Genomic DNA, 19575 nt, shown 5'->3' on the forward strand with positions numbered 1-19575 from the left:
ATATACCTAAGTGAGGCATCTTAGTTGATTCCGGTAGACGTGAACCTTTCTTCTACATGACCTAATTAATTTGATAACCGTCTATTTTCATTGTACGAAAATGACCCTTCTTAAACATTTTAACATCCAAAAATCAACAGCTCCATCATCCCTCTCTTAAAGACTTTTCATATTACTAAGGTTAATTATTAAATATTATTTTTAATACTACTAATAATTTACGTAAACATAATTATGACATACTTTATTACACAATCATGCCACACAACTTAAGCTCTATCTGTTTTAACTTCTTTGTAATTTTCACATTCTCTTAACAAACTTTCCACCAAAACGACGAAAACAGTTGCTCGCTTTGTTTTAAGCTTTTACCTAGTCCCCTCTTCTCTACCCCCACAGGATTAGCTGACGGCGACGTCAGAAATTCCGTTACTCAACTAAACGATTCCCGATCTCATTTAACGGCTGTTAAAAACTCAGGACCACAGAAATGACAGCACTACTCATCAGCCAATAATAAGAACCACAATCCGACGAAATTTGCTCTCATCCTCACCCTCTTTTTCTGTTTCTCTATCTCTCTTCTCTGCAAAAGAAGGTCTGCTCAGTGAGTACTTTAATTTAAGGGAAAGGAAATTTCTGAAATTCTTGTTCAGAGCTTCTGTTATAGAATTGAAGATAAAGATATTTCATTATTTTTGTGTACGATCGAGGAGGGTCAGCGAGCTCAAATACTAATAATTGAGTTCGAAATTTAATATTTAGCTAATTCGCATATATAGAATCTAGGCTATTGTTATTGAATAAAGCCTACATCTATATATGGTATATAAGTGAGAAGAATTGATGGGAAGGTATTTGAGGAAGTGCAAGGGAATTGGAAAGGTGCCAATTATGGAGGTGTCAGATGATGTAGATTTGGACGTGCCGACTACGACGACGAAAAAAAGGAAGATATCAAGTGATGGAGATGTGAAGCTCATATCTCCTGCTCTACTTCGCTGCCGAAGTCACACCGGAGTCGGAGATACGCCGGCCGGAAATTTGGTTTCTCCGTCGGGTTCGGTCAATTTAAAGGAGAATGATGATGATTCTAACTTAGATCACGATTTAGCGTCTTGTTGTTCAAGGAATGGATCAACGGAGGTAACAAAGAGCAACGCGAAATCCCTAGATCTGAATGTACGACGCTTCTGAGTATAACTTACTTAGAATTCAATTTTCTCCTATATGGATATATATGTGTGAATATATATAGTATATATAAGTGTATTTTGCATTTAAAATCAGGATATGTTGAATATATGTGAAACTTGAATTTTGAATCTTCTGTAATGCAGGAGAACAATGTGGTAGCGTCTGCAGAAAGGTAAATAGTGTTATTATTAAATTTGTTTTTTCCAATTCAAAATTCAAAAAAAAAAAATACTGTAATTTATTTCAACATTTATACGATTACCGGTATTTAATTTAAAACGTACTTTTTGCAGTAAAGAGGCGAAATTATCAAGCGAGCGTGAACGAACGCCGGAGAAAATGCCGTCTGAAAAAGAGATTGAAGATTTTTTTGCAGTTCGCCAGAAAGCTATATTTAAACGATTTAGAGAAAAGTACATTTCCCTCTCTCTTTTCTGGCCTTTTGTTTTTGTTTCCTTTTATGTTTTTTCCTCTGGCTTTTGTTAACTTTCAACAATATTTTTCCAAATTGACAAAAGAAAAAAAAAATTCAAACTATTCAATTTTTTTTTTAATTACGTAATTATGAAGATCATAATGAATGTGTGTAATTGGTAAAGGTACAACTTCGACTTTGAGAAGGAGGAGCCATTGGAAGGTCGCTACGAATGGGTTCGAATAGGAAGTTGAAGACTGACCACAACAGTATCAGTTGCTGCTTCTTTATTTATTTTTGCTGGTACTACACCAATACCTTGTTTAGGTGTTCATGCTTTTCTTTCCTAAATACTAATAATTATTCTTTTGTCTTTTTTAATTGAGGACTAGGATTTTGGAGATGAACAATTAATATGGATTAACAATGTAGGCAGCTCGCATCCAGCTTTCTTCGTCTTCAATTCATATATATTAGTATTAATTTACTAATTTTCTCCGCCATAAAATTATATTTATTTAAATGAAGCGATACTTAATCCTCTAACTCTGATCCAGTGACTATTTTATCTTTTTATTTTTGTCCAAAATAAGTGTCCATTTACATAATCAAGAAGGAATTAATTTTATTTTTTTCAAAATTTGCACTTATTTACATATTTTAATGTGTCAAGATAACAATTAATTAAGTTTAATTTAGTAAATACATTTTTTTTTCTTTAGGAGTTTGTATTTTCTTAATGCCAAAGGTAAAATGGTCATTTATTATAGACCGGACGGAGTAATATATAGGACTAGAAGCCACTAAGTTCTCCAAGCAGTAGAAGAGATACCATATGAGATGGAAGTGAAAGTGAGAGTGACAGCAACAAATAAACAATATGTAGAAACAGCGCCAACAGAGCTTGCCGTATAAGTTACGACACCTATTCAAAGAACGGGACGCCCCCATGTGGATATGAGTTTTCTGGTCCCTTCACCTATACTCATTTTCATCACAAAGTAAAAGATGTACTTGCTCAATTGGGAATTATTATTACCACATTTTCATCACAAAGTAAAATATGTACTTATACAATGTAGTTGTTTTATGTACGAAAGCCAATTGGCGATGCAGTTTTCTTGCCCAATTGGATAGGACTAAGGACATATGAATGAGGTGTAGTGCAAGAATTGTAAAATTAGTATATAGACTCTGAAAATTACACTAATTACAGTTATTTTATTTTATTCTTTTAACTTTTCTGGGTGTGTCATTGTGTATTTAGAAGCATGAAACGATGTTTTCTTTTTTCTCTTTGGCATGATGCGCCGGATGTGATTAGCTTAGTAATGATGACAACTTATTTAATTTATCGAATAAATAGGAATTACGTAGTTGAAAAGTCAAGATTAGCTAGCTGAGAGATCATACTACTAAAGATTAATCTCTGTAATCTGTGAGTTGGGATCCCAATAAAGGAAAGCAATATAACAGCATTAATAACTGTTTCGTTAAATTCTTGGGATTAATCACCCCGAAAAGGCATAGAGCTGCTTTCGGAAACAATCTCTCTACTCCTTCGGATAGGGGTAAGATCTGCGTACCCACTATCCTCCTAGACATCACTAATGAGATTTTCCTGGGCCGTTGTTATTGTATTTAATAGACTTTTGGCCATGGGCGGTCCTTCCATAAAGCAAGTAAATCAATCGCTATGTATATTTGTGGGGGCCTTATTTTTTGTTACACCTAATAGACTATGTATAAGTTTAAAAAAGAGTTTTGTAAAGTGAACAAGTTTGATTTCTTTCTTTAACAAATACAAAGAAGAAGAATTTGCAACTGCTATGATTTCTACCAAGGAAATTGCACTTGAAAAGGAATATCGAACCTGAATTACGTAAGAAACATGCGATATATAAGAAGTAACAATTTGATGCGAATGTTGATAATGAAATCTCAAAATCTTTCGAAGTGCTCTTTAGAGTTGATTACTTTTATACATAATAGACAAGACTATTTTCACTTCAAAATAGATTTTGAACAATTCGAAGCATATGAAAATATTTTTAGTTTTCTATTTGACAGTAGAAACTAAGATCGCTAGATGTTGAAAATTTTAAAAAATATTGCGTTAATCTTGAATATTCCTTAAAGCATAATAATCAATTAGATATTGATGGTTTAGATATATTTTCTGAACTAAAAGTATTAAGAAAAATAGTACAATTAGAAGAAAAAAGTTTAATTGATATACTTAATCAAATAAAAAGATTTATTTTTTTTCTAAACGTCTAAATTACTTATGGAATAATGTCCATAACTCATGTTACCGTTGCTTCAACGGAAAGAAGTTTTCAAAATTAAAATTGAATTTTTTTTACCTAAGAATAACAATGTCACAAGAAAGATTGAATGGATTAACTATATTGTCAATTGAGAAATACTTATTAGGAGTTATTGATTATAAGACAATTATTAATAATTTTGTATCTAAGAAAAACTAACAAAAATAGACTTCAAATAAATAATAAAAAAAATTAAAAAATTAAGGCCACTTATAAAGTTTGGCTTTAGGCCACAAAATTTGTCGGGCCGCCCCTGCTTTTTGCCGTCTAATATAAAAGAGCTCAACTTTTGTAGTCATGAAGTTAAGATGAACTACAACATGAGGTAAATTTTTGATATTCTAAAATTGTATTTCCTCCGTGCAATTTGCTTGTTCATGTTTTAAGAAGCAATTAATAAAATAATAATTTTATTATATTACCTATAATTATAATATGTTGTGCAATTTATTGAAAATTATTAGTATAAGAGTAAAATAAGTACAGATATAAAGTATTTCTTGGTTTTTCAAACTGGACCTGTAAAAGTGATAGTACATTTTTTTAGTATACTACCCGCTCCGATTCACAATAAATGTCCAATTTGCCTTTTTATTTTGGTTCAAAAAAAGTGTCCAATTATGTAATCAAGAAAGAATTCAATTTGTTTTTACAAAATAATCCCTATGTACATATTCCTAAAAAGTTTTCTTACTCCTCACGTTAAATGTTTAATTAAGAGTAGTTTAGCCATAGTAGATATCTTTGTATAGAATTTAGTATTTTTTAATGGGCGTGCTAAAAGTAAATTGGACACTTATTGTGAACAAACAAAAATTGACAAAGGGAGTAATAAATAACCTGCTATATTTAGCAAAAATTGTTAATGGGAAAAAAAATATTTTAAATAATTCAATGCCAATAGTGGTTGCCATCATTTACTACGCTAGCATTCTTCTTGGATCTGGTGAATATTGCTAGACCTTTCTTGTTTAGGGTACTGTCCTACTTCTACTTTGAGTAGCTGAGAATGAATTTTCAATACCTTAGGTATTCCTAAATAGGTGTATTAATTATCAGACTGGATTAAAGCCTGAGACTCGTTATTAATGAACCTCTCTGGAGATGTGCCCCTTAATTCAGTTATTAAAAAAGCTTCAGCTATATTTATTATGAGTACTATTATTCATACCAAAAATGGGAATGAAATGCTGCTCCTTCTGGTGTTCATTTTTGGCCCTGCTATCAACTGGAGTATCTCATTAATTAGTTGGATTCTCCAAATAATTTAACTGTCACAACTTTCCTATTTAATCCGAACTAAAAAATGTGTATGCTTTGAAACTGAAGCAGGTATTCCTTTTGGGAATTCATCTTTTCTATGCTATGCAACAATAAAATCACTAATCTCCTTGAATTTATTAAGTTTACCCTCACATAACAGGAAATAAATCACCATCTAAGAAACAAAGGCAGTAGGACTGTGTTGACCAATAAGCATTTCTGGAACTGGCAAAGTTGCAACAACATTTTGGGCTATACATGGAACAAGTGTCCCATCACCAGTTGAGCTTTAGCCCACATATTTTAACCAAATACTACATTTGCACCAAAAAAATGTCATAGAGACCTTGGGAAAACCCATCTTGAAACAATAGATAGAAATATCCCTAGGTACTTTTCCCATCTGTTTAAACCTTAGTGGACAAAATTGCACGTCAATTATGTTGATGGGAGGTAACAGACACTCGCTGGAATAGTAGTCTAGCTAGAGGAAGTGTCAAAGTAAACCAGCACAGTTCTTGTACTTGGGAGAGCATCAATATACAGCATGAAAAACAATCTAGGGAGGAGCAGAAGAATGCAACTTTTATAATTACTTTCAATTTGCCTTTTCTGATATTTGAAGAATTAACAAGATTACATACAATAATCACCTTTCTGTATTAATCAACAGCTGCATAAGTAAGAGATTCAAGCATTGTAGATTTCCCTTAGTACTACTAAAACCTTGTTTGCTACTTCTTGACCAAAAAGCCTAGGGAAGCTTGATTCAAGATCTATCTCAATTGTCTTATTCTTAATTATTTTATCCCTCTTTGCCAAAGCTGTACTTTCATCCTCTGTCAATTTTCTCTCAGCACAAGCACACAGATCCAACCATGTCTCCAACATTACCTTAGCAACAGGACTTATGTGGTCCTGAATAATCTCATCAATGCGAACGGCCTGAGAAGCTTCGGTTTCTATGGAAACCAAGATAGCTGACGGAGAGACAACAGCTCGGATATATAGAGATGAAGAGAAGTAAGGCTTCACCTCAGGTAGCTTCTCGAGAAGTTGTCTCTGTTCGTCTAATTGTGTTTCCTCGTAAAAGGTTTTAAGGTAATCAGGATGTTGGACGAGGTCCTTTCGTGGAGGTAGATCAAGAATGAGGATGAGAGATGTTGGACTGCTGCGGATGACTTCGATTAAGAAGTTTGGTGCATCAGTTGAAGGTCTCAAATAGGCGGAGAGGCTTGTAATGTTCAAGGCTCCACCTGTGGGCAAGTTGCAGTGAACCCAACTACCCAGTATGAAATCAACCTGTCACACATTAGAAAGGCAAAATGTTGACTTCGCATGTATTCCTGATGCTAGTAAAAAGCAACAAGATTCATGGAGCTTGAAGGAAAAAGCAAGAAGCGAAGCGCACAATTTGAAAAATTCCAAACGTATATGAATTTAAGGCTTTAAGAATATGCAATTATAATAACTAATTTCATCATCTCATATACAATAAGGCCTATATTAATCTACTCGTCAAAGTTGAGATTCCCAAGAACCTATTGTTTCTTGTTTGGATCATATTGCCTTCACTTTTTTAAACCCCACACTCCCCTGAAGCGCATTTCTTGACTGAAGCAATAACCCCCCCGCTTCGAATCGCTTCAAGCGACGAAGCAATAGCTTTTAATAAACACATCAAGCGATGAAGCGAAAGCTTTTAATAAACATCGGATGCTAGAATGACAAGAACTGCTTTATTAGACGATTTTTCAACTTGTGTAAAAGTTGAAATCATTTACTGCATGTTCCCAAAAGTATCTTATATAAAACACGTGTTAGAAATAGAATATCAAATCACAAAGAGAAACAAGACCTAACGAAGAACTGTAGAGCAGTCAATGAAACTATTGATTAAGCTGATAAATGACGGAATAAGAACTTATGAGTAGACACCAGATCAAAATTCAGGAATGAATAAGTACAGGAAGATCAGATTGTGGTCAAAGTTACTTCCTTAAGCCTTAAGTGGAACTAACTCGATGCTCTATAAGACTTCCTGTTTACATTTTCCACCTTGCTCTTGCACTCCTGATGTATACTTCAATAAGAATATATCAAGTAAAAGCAACTCTACACCAGCACTGAAGACTACAAACTATGCAATTGGATAATTCTGAAACGAAGTCCAGCCAGGATAGTGTCCGCACCAAGTATAACCGTATTGATTATATCAATTTTGAGGGTACTAATAACCCATCGTAGTACAAATTTTAGAGCTAGAAGGGTCTTTTTTCATCTGCACACATAGGGGCATCTCCAATACAAGTTGAACCTTAAACTGTTCCTATTTAGTGGTAAGCAGAAAATTGCTTGAATTCACCATAATCACAGAGGAACGCTGCAAAATTCAACGAACACCTTATGTAACTTTGTAGAGGAATAACCAATCCCAAGTTCAAATGGAGACAAAATCCCTACTTATGTTCAATATGATCCTCGTATATAGATAAAGGCATGGAGATAACAAAATTACATTTGCTGCTCTTCTTAAACTTGCACTTGGCTTTTCAATTTGTGTTCTTACTCCTAAATGGCTGAAATTAAATTAGCATAATGAATAAGAAAGCTCACACTTACGTAAGCACAATTTGGCATGGTTTTAAATCCTCTTAATCAAGCCAAACCAACTAAAGTTAGATGATTAGAGTTCGGATTTATCAATCATTATTGTAATAAATCTCAAATGCACAACATCATGTGGAAAATATAATAAAGCAAAGAGGTCCAGAAGATTCTCTTTTCTCTTTGTTATCTTCACCATGTAAATTTAACAGTGAAGGAGAGGAGGATTGGTTCTCACATAGGAGCCGTGCTGCATTCTATTGGAAGCAACATCATGATCAAGGGAAATGCTGAGAAGAACAATTTATTCAATAAAGTCTCAAGTCCCAACATCCTCCAAAAAGGAAAGGACCAATTCCGTGGATGCTGTTCAAGTTGAATTTGCTTATTGTCCTTCCAAGATATCCTCCAACAACATTTATAAGTATAGTTAAATTAATACCAAAATCCACACTTAGTCTCTACAAAAAGAATAGTGAATGTAATATTCATCATCCCTTGTAAAAAGCTCACTTGGTGATTAATACAAATTTTAGTTACCAACAACTACAACAAATCCAGTGTAATCCCACAAACACTACGCAGACCTTACCCTCAACTTGTAAAGACAGAGAGGCTGTTTCCGGCAGACCCTCGGCTCAAGGAACAGTGAAAATAAAGCACAAACTTTAGTTGCCAAAAAAAAAAATGCAATATTCCATCTCTTCCATTTTACATAGTGAATGGGTCAAAATTAGATCAGAGAAATTCGGCAAGCGGAGACGTAAGGCCGAGGTCGGACAATCATCAATAAAGCCAAGGCCGGACAAGCCGAGGTCGGACAATCATCAATAAGGCCGAGGTAGGACAGGCCAAGGTTGGACAAGCCGAGGTCGGGCAGTGATGAAACTAGTCTGCTGTGGAATCCTCAAAAGGAATATTCTACTGAATACTCCCTCTAATTGTACCTTTTCTTTTAGGGTTTTTCTAGGAATACCCCTTATAAATAGGAAGGGAGGACTTCCCAAGGGGGCTCTCGGGCTCTTTCCTTTTCCCTCTCTCTAGAATATATGTAAACACATCTCTCTAAAGAGATAGGAGGATCTATGATCCCAGACCTTCATCAGATCCAACAAGGGTCCTAAGGTTCTTGTATTTGTCTATCATTCATCTTTATCAAATAAAAGAAGATCCGTCCCACTCAAGATTGAGTGAATCTTTTCCTTTATTTACATTTTATTGCCACTTAATGTTACTTAATGCATCTTTCTTTATGCTATTAAATCTGGCCATAATCACTGTCAACATTTATACTCGGCTATGTTTTTCTATTCATATTATTCATCTCGGATCTAGAGTTAATTATCCTTAACTAGGATTTACCCTTTATTTTCTTTGATTGATTTGTTCAAAAAGGTTTCAATATCTTTAGAGTCAAACAATTTGGCGCCATCTGTGGGGATTTTCTAGTTAGAATTTTAGTTTCCTCTAGATCTGGAATTCAATTCCAGTTCCACGTTCTGTTCATGGTAGATATTTCCTAGTACGGCTATCTAGCATAACATGGAAAGACGAAATAGCTTTCTTAAACTCTCTTTCGCTTCTGCAGCTTCAAATTTTTAATATACTATCCGTATAAGAGAATATTCGTACAACTTCCGTGTTCTTTAAATGCCAAATCAAAGGCGTTTCTTATCATTGGATAAATTTGATTATATATTTCAACTGTAGAAAACAGATAAGTGACTTCAAGGACTTACGAGTTCAATTGTCTTAAATAAAAAGAGCTTAGACATAGAAGTTAAAAAACTTCCAAGTTACAAAGATGGAAGGGCTGCAATTGCACAAAACGAACTCAAGAAAATGACAGCCCATAGAACGTCGAAGTGGAAAAAGAGGGCAGATGGAGCAATCTTAACTTTATGTTTGAAATATCATAATATGCTATCTGTACAACAAAAAAAAAACTTTACTAAAACGGACAGCCACGCCAAAATTGGTAGCGGCCACTGAAAGCATAACCGGAGAAGGGAATATGGTCACTCCTATCCACTAGTCGACCGATCAAATCGAGGTAACGGACGCTTTTATTTTGTTTTAACTGACTATTTCTCTAAGTGGAATAGAAGCAGAAGCAAACTGGGACTCCCCCAGGAAATACATCATATTCTCCCATGCAAGCAAAATTAAGCAAACTGGGACTCCCCAGGAAATACATCATATTCTCAAATGCAAGCAAAATTAAGCAAACTAGGACTCCCCCAAGAAATACATCATATTCTCCAATGCCAGCAAAATTAAGCAAACTGGGACTCCCCAGGAAATACGTCATATTCTCCAATGCTAGCAAAATTAAGCAAATTGGGACTCCCCCAGGGAACACCCTTTAAGGCCAAGGGCCTTCGCCAAAAAGAAGTGTTCGACATCGACCAAACAATGACGGGTTAACATTTCGATAAGTTCGAAATAACACCCTTTAAGGCCAAGGGCCTTCGCCAAAAAGAAGAGTTCGACATCGACCAAACGATGACGGGTTAACATTTTGATAAGTTCGAAATAACACCCTTTAAGGCCAAGGGTCGTCGCCAAAAAAGAATAGGTCGACCCCTACGGCCAAGGGCCATCGCCAAAAAGAAGAGTTCGACATCGACCAAACGACGACGGGTTAACATTTCAATAAGTTCGAAATAACACCCAAGGGCCTTCGCCAAAAAGGAGTTCGACATCGACCAAACGACGACGGGTTAACATTTCGATAAGTTCGAAATAACACCCTTTAAGGCCAAGGGCCTTCGCCAAAAAGAAGAGTTCGGCATTGACCAAATGACGACGGGTTAACATTTCGACAAGTTCGAAATAACACCCTTTAAGGCCAAGGGACGCCGCCAAAAAAGAATAGGTCGACCCCTACGGCCAAGGGCCATCGCCAAAAAGAAGAATTCGGCCTCGTCCGAACAAACATTCGGCCTCTTCCGAACCAACTTTCGGCCTCGTCCGAATCGACCTTACGACCAAGAGCCATCGCCAAAAAAGAGGGGCTCGACCGTTACGGCCAAGGGCCGTCGCCAAAAAAGAATAGGTCGACCCCTACGACCAAGGGCCATCACCAAAAGGAAGAATTCGGCCTCGTCCGAAACAACATTCGGTCTCGTCCGGTTGACCTTGCGGCCAAGAGCCATCGCCAAAAAATAAGGGCTCGACCCTTACGGCCAAGGGCCGTTTCCAAAAAAGAATAGGTCGACCCCTACGGCCAAGGGCCATCGCCAAAAGAAGAATTCGGCCTCGTCCGAACCAACATTCGGCCTCGTCCGAAACAACATTCGGCCTCGTCCGAATCGACCTTACGGCCAAGAGCCATCGCCAAAAAAGAGGGGCTCGACCCTTACGGCCAAAGGCCGTCGCCAAAAAAGAATAGGTTGACCCTACGGCCTAGGGCCATCGCCAAAAGGAAGAATTTGGCCTTGACCGAAACAATATTCGGCCTCGTCCGAACCAACATTCGGCCTCGTCCGAAACAACATTCGGCCTCGTCCGAATCGGCCTTGCGGCCAAGAGCCATCGTCAAAAAAGAGGGGCTCGACCCTTACGACCAAGGGCCGTCGCCAAAAAAGAATAGGTCGACCCCTACGGCCAAGGGCCATCGCCAAAAAGAAGAATTCGGCCTCGACCGAAACAACATTCGGCCTCGTCCGAATCGACCTTCGGCCTCGTCCGAATCAACCTTCGGCCTCGACCAAATAAACTTTCAGCCTCGTCCGAATCAACCTTCGGCCTCGTTCGAACCACGATGGGTTAACATTTCGACAAGCTCGAAATAACACCCTTTAAGGCCAAAGGCCTTCGCTAAAAAGAAGGGTTCAACCTCGATCGAACGGTGACGGGTCAATATTTCGATAAGATCGAAATAATACCCTCTAAGGCCATGGGCCTTCGCCAAAAAGAAGAGTCCGACCTTGATCGGACAACGACGGGATGATATTTCGATAAAAGTTCGAAAACGCACCCTCGGGGCTACGAGCCATCGCCAAAGAGAATTCGAAATTTTCCTAAGACCAAGTACCGTCAGAAAATATAAAGGGAAAGAAAGACCGGGACTCGCCACACGGGAATCTACCTTGCACCAAAGTCGCGAAAAGCAAAAACACAAAAAAGTACAAGGCGAATAACAACAAAAAATTCTTCTTTATACAAAGTCACTGCGCAAATAGTTGCGGATTACATACGGCCTGGATCAATAGTCAAAACAGACAGCTATCTTTTCACTCGGCGTCACTATCACCACCCTCTTCACCACCTCTCCAAGAAATTCTCCCTCGGCATCGGCACCCTCAGCCACAATCCATACTAGTCAACCTCTCCATCCGAATTTCTCGAATTGTGATTAATGAAGTCCGCTCACCGAGCTCAACCAAGAGACGACCTCGATAAACGGAAGGACTAACTGTATGGGTCAAAATTAGATCAGAGAAATTCAGCACACGGAGACGTAAGGCCGAGGTCGGACAATCATCAATAAAACTAAGGTCGGACAGGCTAAGGTCGGACAAGCCGAGGTCGGACAATCATCAATAAGGCCGAGGTCGGACAGGCCAAGGTCGGACAAGACGAGGTGGGCAGTGATGAAACAACTAGTCTGCTGTGGAATCCTCAAAAGGAATATTCTACTAAATACTCCCTCTAATTGTACCTTTTCTTTTAGGGTTTTTCTAGGAATACCCCTTATATATAGGAAGGGAGGACTTCCCAAGGGGGCTCTCGGGCTCTTTCCTTCTCCCTCTCTCTAGAATATATGTAAACACATCTCTCTAAAGAGATAGGAGGATCTATGATCCCAGACCTTCATCAGATCCAACAAGGGTCCTAAGGTTCTTGTATTTGTCTATCATTCATCTTTATCAAATAAAAGAAGATCCGTCCCACTCAAGATTGAGTGAATCTTTTCCTTTATTTACATTTTATTGCCACTTAATGTTACTTAATGCATCTTTCTTTATGCTATTAAATCTGGTCATAATCACTGTCAACATTTATACTCGGCTATGTTTTTCTATTCATATTATTCATCTCGGATCTAGAGTTAATTATCCTTAACTAGGATTTACCCTTCATTTTCTTTGATTGATTTGTTCAAAAAGGTTTCAATATATTTTGAGTCAAACACATAGCATTCTTTCCTTTCTGTTTAAAAATGAATGTCACTTTTTTATATTTGGAAATTCTTTAATTTTAAACTGTGCATTTGATCCTTCATGACATCCTATTATAGCCATAAAAAATTATCCTGGCACAAGGGCTAAGTTAGAGTTTAGGTTAAGGGTTCGGCCGAACTTAATAGCTTTGGGCCAAACCATATACTTGTGTTAGAAAATCCATTGAATACATTCAAATTATTAATTTAAAACTCAATAACTTAAAAGGACTAGAATCCTCGAGTTATAAGCTTCAAATTCTGGCTCCGCATATATCACTTGACATGTCTAAAACCATAAATTCTAAGTTATTTTGGCCTTAAACTCTGTACTCAGCCAAACACCGCAATATAAACTGTGCTCTTCAATAAAGTAGTATTCACATATAAGTAGTGGAGGTTAAATGAGGGGTACCTGGGAAGAGGAGTGGCCAGATCTGACATAGAGAGAAGCATGAGCAGTAGCAGTCGAATTCTCAAAGTACTGCACGTTAGTAGGCAGAGTACAAGGCAGAAGAGCTGTTCCAAGCCGATTCTCCACAGTCGATATAAGTTCAACCATCAACTCCCTATGTGGGACCGACACGTAAGGAAATTCCTTCAATTTCGACTTGTTTTCATTCTGCTGTTCCATGTATTTTGAGGATGAACAAGATAAACTTTTTCTGAGGAAAACAGAGCGAGAAGAAGAAGGGAGCAATGGCTGAATTGAAGCGAATAATTGGGCAGAGGATATTGAAATAGCCATAGCAAATTGTTCACTGCTTTTTCTTTTCTTCAAATAAAAATGAGGAACGTGACGTGTGGGACTTTTGTTCCGTCTCAACTCCCATCCACTTGCAACTTGTTTGGAGGGTACTTATTGTTACTTTAAATATATTTTTATCGGTTTATTTTAATTAATTTTTTTATTGTTCATAATATTTATTTATTTTAAATATAAAAAAATTATTTTTCTTTTAAGTTGGACTTGGAGTAAAGAACCAATAAGTGTTTGTTATATTTCTAATAAATAAATTAAGATTAATATAGTTAATTTTATTGTTAATTAATTCTAAAGGTGAATTTCTTAATATGTATGAAAACAGTCAAATCAATTAAAGTGGACCGGAGAGAGTAATATTTATTTTAATTTTTCCTTAAATTTCATTGTATCGTATCGTTAAATTCGACGTTACATAGTATGAAAAATATGACTCTATGGAACGACTAATTTGATGTGGTTGCGTCATTCCTTTATTCTTTTTTCTCATCTTGCCCCTCCTTATTATTAAACAATCTTATTTTATCTTTTACTCTACCTTTTTATATAATAATTCTATCTTGTACCTTACTTTTTCTTTAGAATATTGCAAGTTTATTCTTCATATTATTGGTGCATGACATCATGAAACGATGACAAATAATACAATCTATCCAAATATTCTTGACTACCACTCCTATTATCACCGCGCCAAATTGGAGCTTACCATTTGAGCTCATGTGTGATGCAAGTAAGGGTGGCAAGTGGGCCGGTCCAGGCCCGGGACCGCGGGCCAAACGGGCTAAACGGGCCAGGACCGTTTGGCCCGGTTTTAGTGGGCCTGAGCCGGTCCTATGATTTGGGCCTGCCAAGTCCGGGACCATTTAGCCCGCCAGGGACCCGGACCGTTGGCCTGTCAAAAATAGCCGTTGGCTATTTATAAAAAAGTCATTTAACCCCCCCAACTTTGTTTTAACCCCAAACTTTTTATACATTTAATATATATACATCCTATATACTAATACATCTTATATATAGTATATAAGATGTATATATAGCTTATCGAATATAGTTTTTATATATATATATACTATATATAAATCTTATATATGTATATATATTATATATTATATATACATTTAATATATATACTATACTATATATACATCTTATATACTATATATATTCGATATTAAATATTGAATATTAAAATTTAGGTCATAATTCTATAATAAAATTTACAAAGCATTGTCTTAGATATTTTTTTTAGCATCCTTTTGTCTCTAATATCTATTTAATTTTATTTATTTTTAAAAAATATGTTGGGTCCACTTAGCCCGTTTAACCCGCGGGCCGGGACCGTTTAGCCCGGGACTAAACGGTCCCGGTCCCGGTCTCTACAAAAAGCCCGTTTAGTCCGGGACTGTTTGTCCAGTTTATTTTGGGACCGGCCCACTTAGCCCGTTTAGGTCCGGGACCGGCCCACTTGCCAGCCCTAGATGCAAGTAATGTGGCAGTTGGTGCGGTATTGGGGCAACGAATTAATAAGATCTTTCATCTGGTCTACTATGCTAGCAAGATCATGAACGAGGCTCAAGTCAACTATACAGTAACCGAGAAAGAACTCCTAGCCATTGTCTTTGCTATGGAGAAGTTCTGCCCGTACCTAATGGGTACAAAGGTGATTGTTCACACCGATCATGCGGCACTTTGTTATTTGATGAGCAAGAAATACTCTAAGGCAAGGTTGATGCGGTGGGTGCTTCTATTGCAAGAGTTTGATCTAGAGATTCAAGACCGAAAAGGTAGAGAAAATCAAGTGGCAAACCACTTGTCCCGATTGGAGGAGGAGGGGAGGCCACATGATGGTCTTGAGATCAATGATTCATTTCCTGACGAACAACTTCTTTCCATTTCTATGACTAGTATACCATGGTTTGCCGATGTGGCCAACTATCTTGTGAGTGGAAATGTTTCGAATGAGGTCTCCTCAAACCAAAGGAAGAAGCTCAAACGGGATTGCCTGGACTACTATTGGGATGAGCCATATCTCTTCAAAATTTTCACCGATTGTGTTATCCGGAGATGTGTTCCAGAAGAAGAGCAATTGGGTATTCTTGAAGCTTGCCATTCTTTGCCTTATGGTGGTCACCATGGTGGGGCGAGTACTGCTACAAAGGTCCTAAGTTGTGGATTCTATTGGCCTACCTTGTACAAAGATGCTAGCGAGCTCGTTAAGCGTTATGATGAATGTCAAAGGGCCGGTGGGATCTCCAAGAAAAATGAGATGCCTCTCACCACCATCCTGGAGATTGATATTTTTGATGTTTGGGGCATTGATTTTATGGGTCCGTTTGTGAGCTCATGTGGGAACACCTATATATTGGTAGAAGTTAATTACTTGGAAATTTATTAAAAAGAGAAATCAGGTGGTTAGTTCATTATCGGCTTGCCTAACGACGACGCTGGGTGCCCTCACGGCCTATTATAGAATTTGGGTCATGACATCTATTCTGCCAAGGGTCCATGGGGACCTGGTTCTCTACCTATCCGAGCAGGTTGAACTATCAATCAGATCACCAAGAATCTTCCCAAGCTTCTCCTCATCAAGAAAAAACTCAGTCCCATGCACATATAGCATCAGAGTATCACATACAACATAGAAGTTTTTACTTCTTCTTCATAAACGTTGGGTCTTGGAGGAACAAAGAGGTGATTCTATTTTCTTGAACTCAACAATGTCAAGAAGTTCGTCCATTTTTCAGCGATATCAAAGTCAACACTCTGCTTAACAATACTTTTTGAGACTTCAGAGTCTTCTACCTCTCCAAACCCGATAACTCAACCTTTTGCTACTTTAAGGAACCAAGGTCCTCACTCACACTACCCTTTCTTTCCCTGAGCGGCCATGTCTCCCTCTTCTTCTTCTTCTTAATCTGTTCACCCTTATCATCTACTGCATCTTTCTCAGCTAAATTTCTCCATTTTTTTAATTTGAATTCTTTCTCATAAGTGAAGATTTTTCCACTTCATCCTCTCTTCCACAATCACCACATCAGCAGGTCACACCACTTCATCATCAATCAGCCTACTTTTCATCAATCCTTTTTACTGGATCGGAGGTTCATTTAAGCACAGAACTCAAGAGAAAAAAATCATCATCAGAATTAGTATCCTAAGAAGGATTTAGGGAGCAGGTCCCTCATTCAATTCCCCCTTTTTCAGCACATTCACCAATTCCTCCATCCTTCAAGGCTTCTACAAACCTAACAACAATTTTAGCCTCACTCTCTAGAATATTAGATCTATCCTATTCCTTTTCAGTTAAAGTCCCATCAAAATCTACCAAAGACTTCTTGGGTTTCGATTCAGATGTAGTTAGGATTTTGGAAGGTAACAGAGTTGGGTTCACTTCGGGCATATTTGAAGAGAAGGATTCTTTTTTAGATAAGGTTGATTTGGTTTTGAAGAAAATAATTGGTTTTGGTTCGGTGTGAGAGGATAAAATAGTTTTTTCCTTTTTTGTTTTTGGGGCAACGAGTCAGTTCAGAAAGGTTTAACATTTTGGACTTTAAAAATTAAGAGAGAGGCAGAAATAAATTAATTACATAACACTTCAGTAGTTTAAAAAGGCATATAAGTATTGAAAAGACTACTAACCTGAGTCACAAGAACCAGGTTACTTGACGGTTTTTAAAAATTTGAGCAAAAACTCCTAGAATTACAATGTCATTCATACTTGTTTTTTCCTGAAACTGGTATGTGTGTATACCTGTAACGGTACATAATTGAGTTAGATGCCACCACAAAAATACTTTTTGGCATTGTACCTTTCCTTCTTTACATAGCCAATCATCGAAGGACTAGGTCCTTAGTTGAGCTTGATCAATCCTAACTCTAGACGACCTCTTTCAAAGTGTTCTTTGCTAAGTTCTTTGGTGAAGATATCTGCTATATGATCCTCCGTTTGAAAACCTCCATACAATTAATCCCTTTTTCAACATTGTCCCTCAAAAAGTAATATCGCACATCAACGTGCTTTGTCTCTTTGTGATGTACTGGTTTTTTGCAATGTTTAGAGCACTTTTATTATCACACAACAATGGCATACAATCTGTAAACACATCCAAATCTTCTAGTTGTTGCTTGATCTATAGCAGTTGAGCACAACAAGAGGCAACATCCATATATTCAGCTTCAATAGTATAAAGAGCCACCGAGTTTTGTTTCTTTGTACCCTTTGAGATCAAGCATGACCCCAAAAAATATGCCATTCCAGATGTTCTCTTTTTGATACACTAGATATCCAACATGATCAACATTAGCATATACAATCAAGTCAAAATTATCTCCTGAAGGATAGAAAAGGACCAGGTCCTACGTTCCCTTAGGATACCTCAAAATTCTTTTAGCAGCCTTCAAGTGAGATACTTTTGGGCTTGATTAGAACCCAAAACACAACCCAACACTAAAAACAATATCAGGTTTGCTAACAGTCAAGTACATAAGAGATCCAATGATACCCCTATACATAGTTTTATTGACAGGAGAATTGGGTTCGTCCATGTCTAAATGAGTAGTAGTGGCAATAGGTGTATCAATGGTCTTAGCATTCTCCATCTCAAATCTTTTTAGCAGCTCCTTGAAGTACTTAAACTTCAGAATTTGAAGGACCAGGTTCCTCCATATTTGAAACATCATTGACATCAATAGAATTATGACTTTCACTCCTTTGTTCTGCATCAGGAGTACCTAATGCAGCATCAACAACCCTATGTTCAGCTTCCATCGAGGTGATAGAGAGACCAGGTTCCTCTATGCCTTTTGGAGATTCTGTTGCATCTCCTTAATCGCTTTGCTTGCCTTGACTCATCAAATCAGTCTTTCCATTTGCAATATCTATAGCTTCACCAGGAGAATTAGTAAATTCTTCATCTTCATCGTCTTTGTTATGTGACCATTTGCCACCATTGTTGAGAACAAAATATTTTTCATCCAAAGGCTCTTGGGTAAGTCAGCTTGGGTTTTCTCCCATTGTGAAGTTCATAGATAGACTTATCGAGAAGGGACTGATCATGCATTTGTTAATCAAGTAGCAAGCAGTATTGAATGCTTCATCCCACGAACCAGATCCTCTATAACTGACTTGTTCAGCAAATAAAAACTCGCATGCCCCAGTCGTCTGTGCCATAACTCCGCATCATCATCAATGACATTTAGGCATGTTATATCACCACCATTTAGTGAATCAAGGTCTGCAACATAGATGTTCTTGAATCTCTTGGCTATCAATACTATTTCACCAGTTTTAAGATTAGTGAAAGTGCAAGATTTGGATAAGAACTTCACTTTATTTTTCCTTATTACATATTTGAGACACACTCAACAAGCTATATTTCAAGCCATTCACATAGTACACATTTTCAATTGCATGGGAGTATTTTGTCAATTTTTCCAACACCAAGAATATAGCCTTCTTGCCATTTCCAAAGGACACACTCCCACCTTGGAAGGCCTAGAGTGAGAGGAAATCATTCGTTCTTCTAGTTTTATGCTTAGAGCAGCCGCTATCCATGTATAAAATCATAGTAGTATACTAGTTTAAGAACTCATAATGGAACCCAAGCCTGTTTGGGTCCCTTATTATGATAGAACGGGCGGATTAAACTTCTTTTTGCCTATGTAGGCAACACATATTTTTTTTCCAGGGAACCAGGTTTCTCAACAGTAGGCCTCTTTTCAACCAAAACTTTATTTTTCTCAAAATACTGAATTGTAGTTTTACAAGAGTCCTTGTAATTACCCGTTTGACCACAGTGAGTACACAACCAATTATCAGCCACGGTTACATACT

At 37.3% G+C, this 19575-nt stretch overlaps 2 protein-coding genes across 4 annotated transcripts; one reads left to right on the forward strand and one right to left on the reverse strand.

The window, feature by feature from the left end:
* Positions 1-522: 522 nt before the first annotated feature.
* LOC107825520 (uncharacterized) lies at positions 523-2100 on the forward strand. Of its 3 annotated transcripts, none has more exons than XM_016652381.2 (5): positions 523-1182; positions 1341-1369; positions 1491-1610; positions 1797-1915; positions 1999-2100. In XM_016652381.2, the coding sequence occupies exons 1-4, from the start codon at positions 847-849 to the stop codon at positions 1864-1866; spliced, it is 555 nt and encodes a 184-aa protein (XP_016507867.1). In that variant the 5' UTR covers positions 523-846; the 3' UTR covers positions 1867-1915; positions 1999-2100. The 3 variants fall into 3 exon arrangements, with proteins under 3 accessions (XP_016507867.1, XP_016507868.1, XP_016507866.1); XM_016652382.2 differs by having other exon boundaries at positions 2005-2100; XM_016652380.2 differs by having other exon boundaries at positions 524-1182; positions 1797-2100.
* A 3671-nt stretch (positions 2101-5771) lies between these two features.
* Positions 5772-13731, reverse strand: LOC107825518 (red chlorophyll catabolite reductase, chloroplastic-like). Its single transcript, NM_001326152.1, is given in 2 exon segments — positions 5772-6507; positions 13395-13731. Coding segments are annotated over 2 exon segments (945 nt in total). The 5' UTR covers positions 13728-13731; the 3' UTR covers positions 5772-5895.
* Between the last annotated feature and the right edge of the window lie 5844 nt (positions 13732-19575).

This window comes from Nicotiana tabacum, chromosome 21, assembly GCF_000715075.1.
Source record: "Nicotiana tabacum cultivar K326 chromosome 21, ASM71507v2, whole genome shotgun sequence".
NCBI classification, from domain to species: domain Eukaryota; kingdom Viridiplantae; phylum Streptophyta; class Magnoliopsida; order Solanales; family Solanaceae; genus Nicotiana; species Nicotiana tabacum.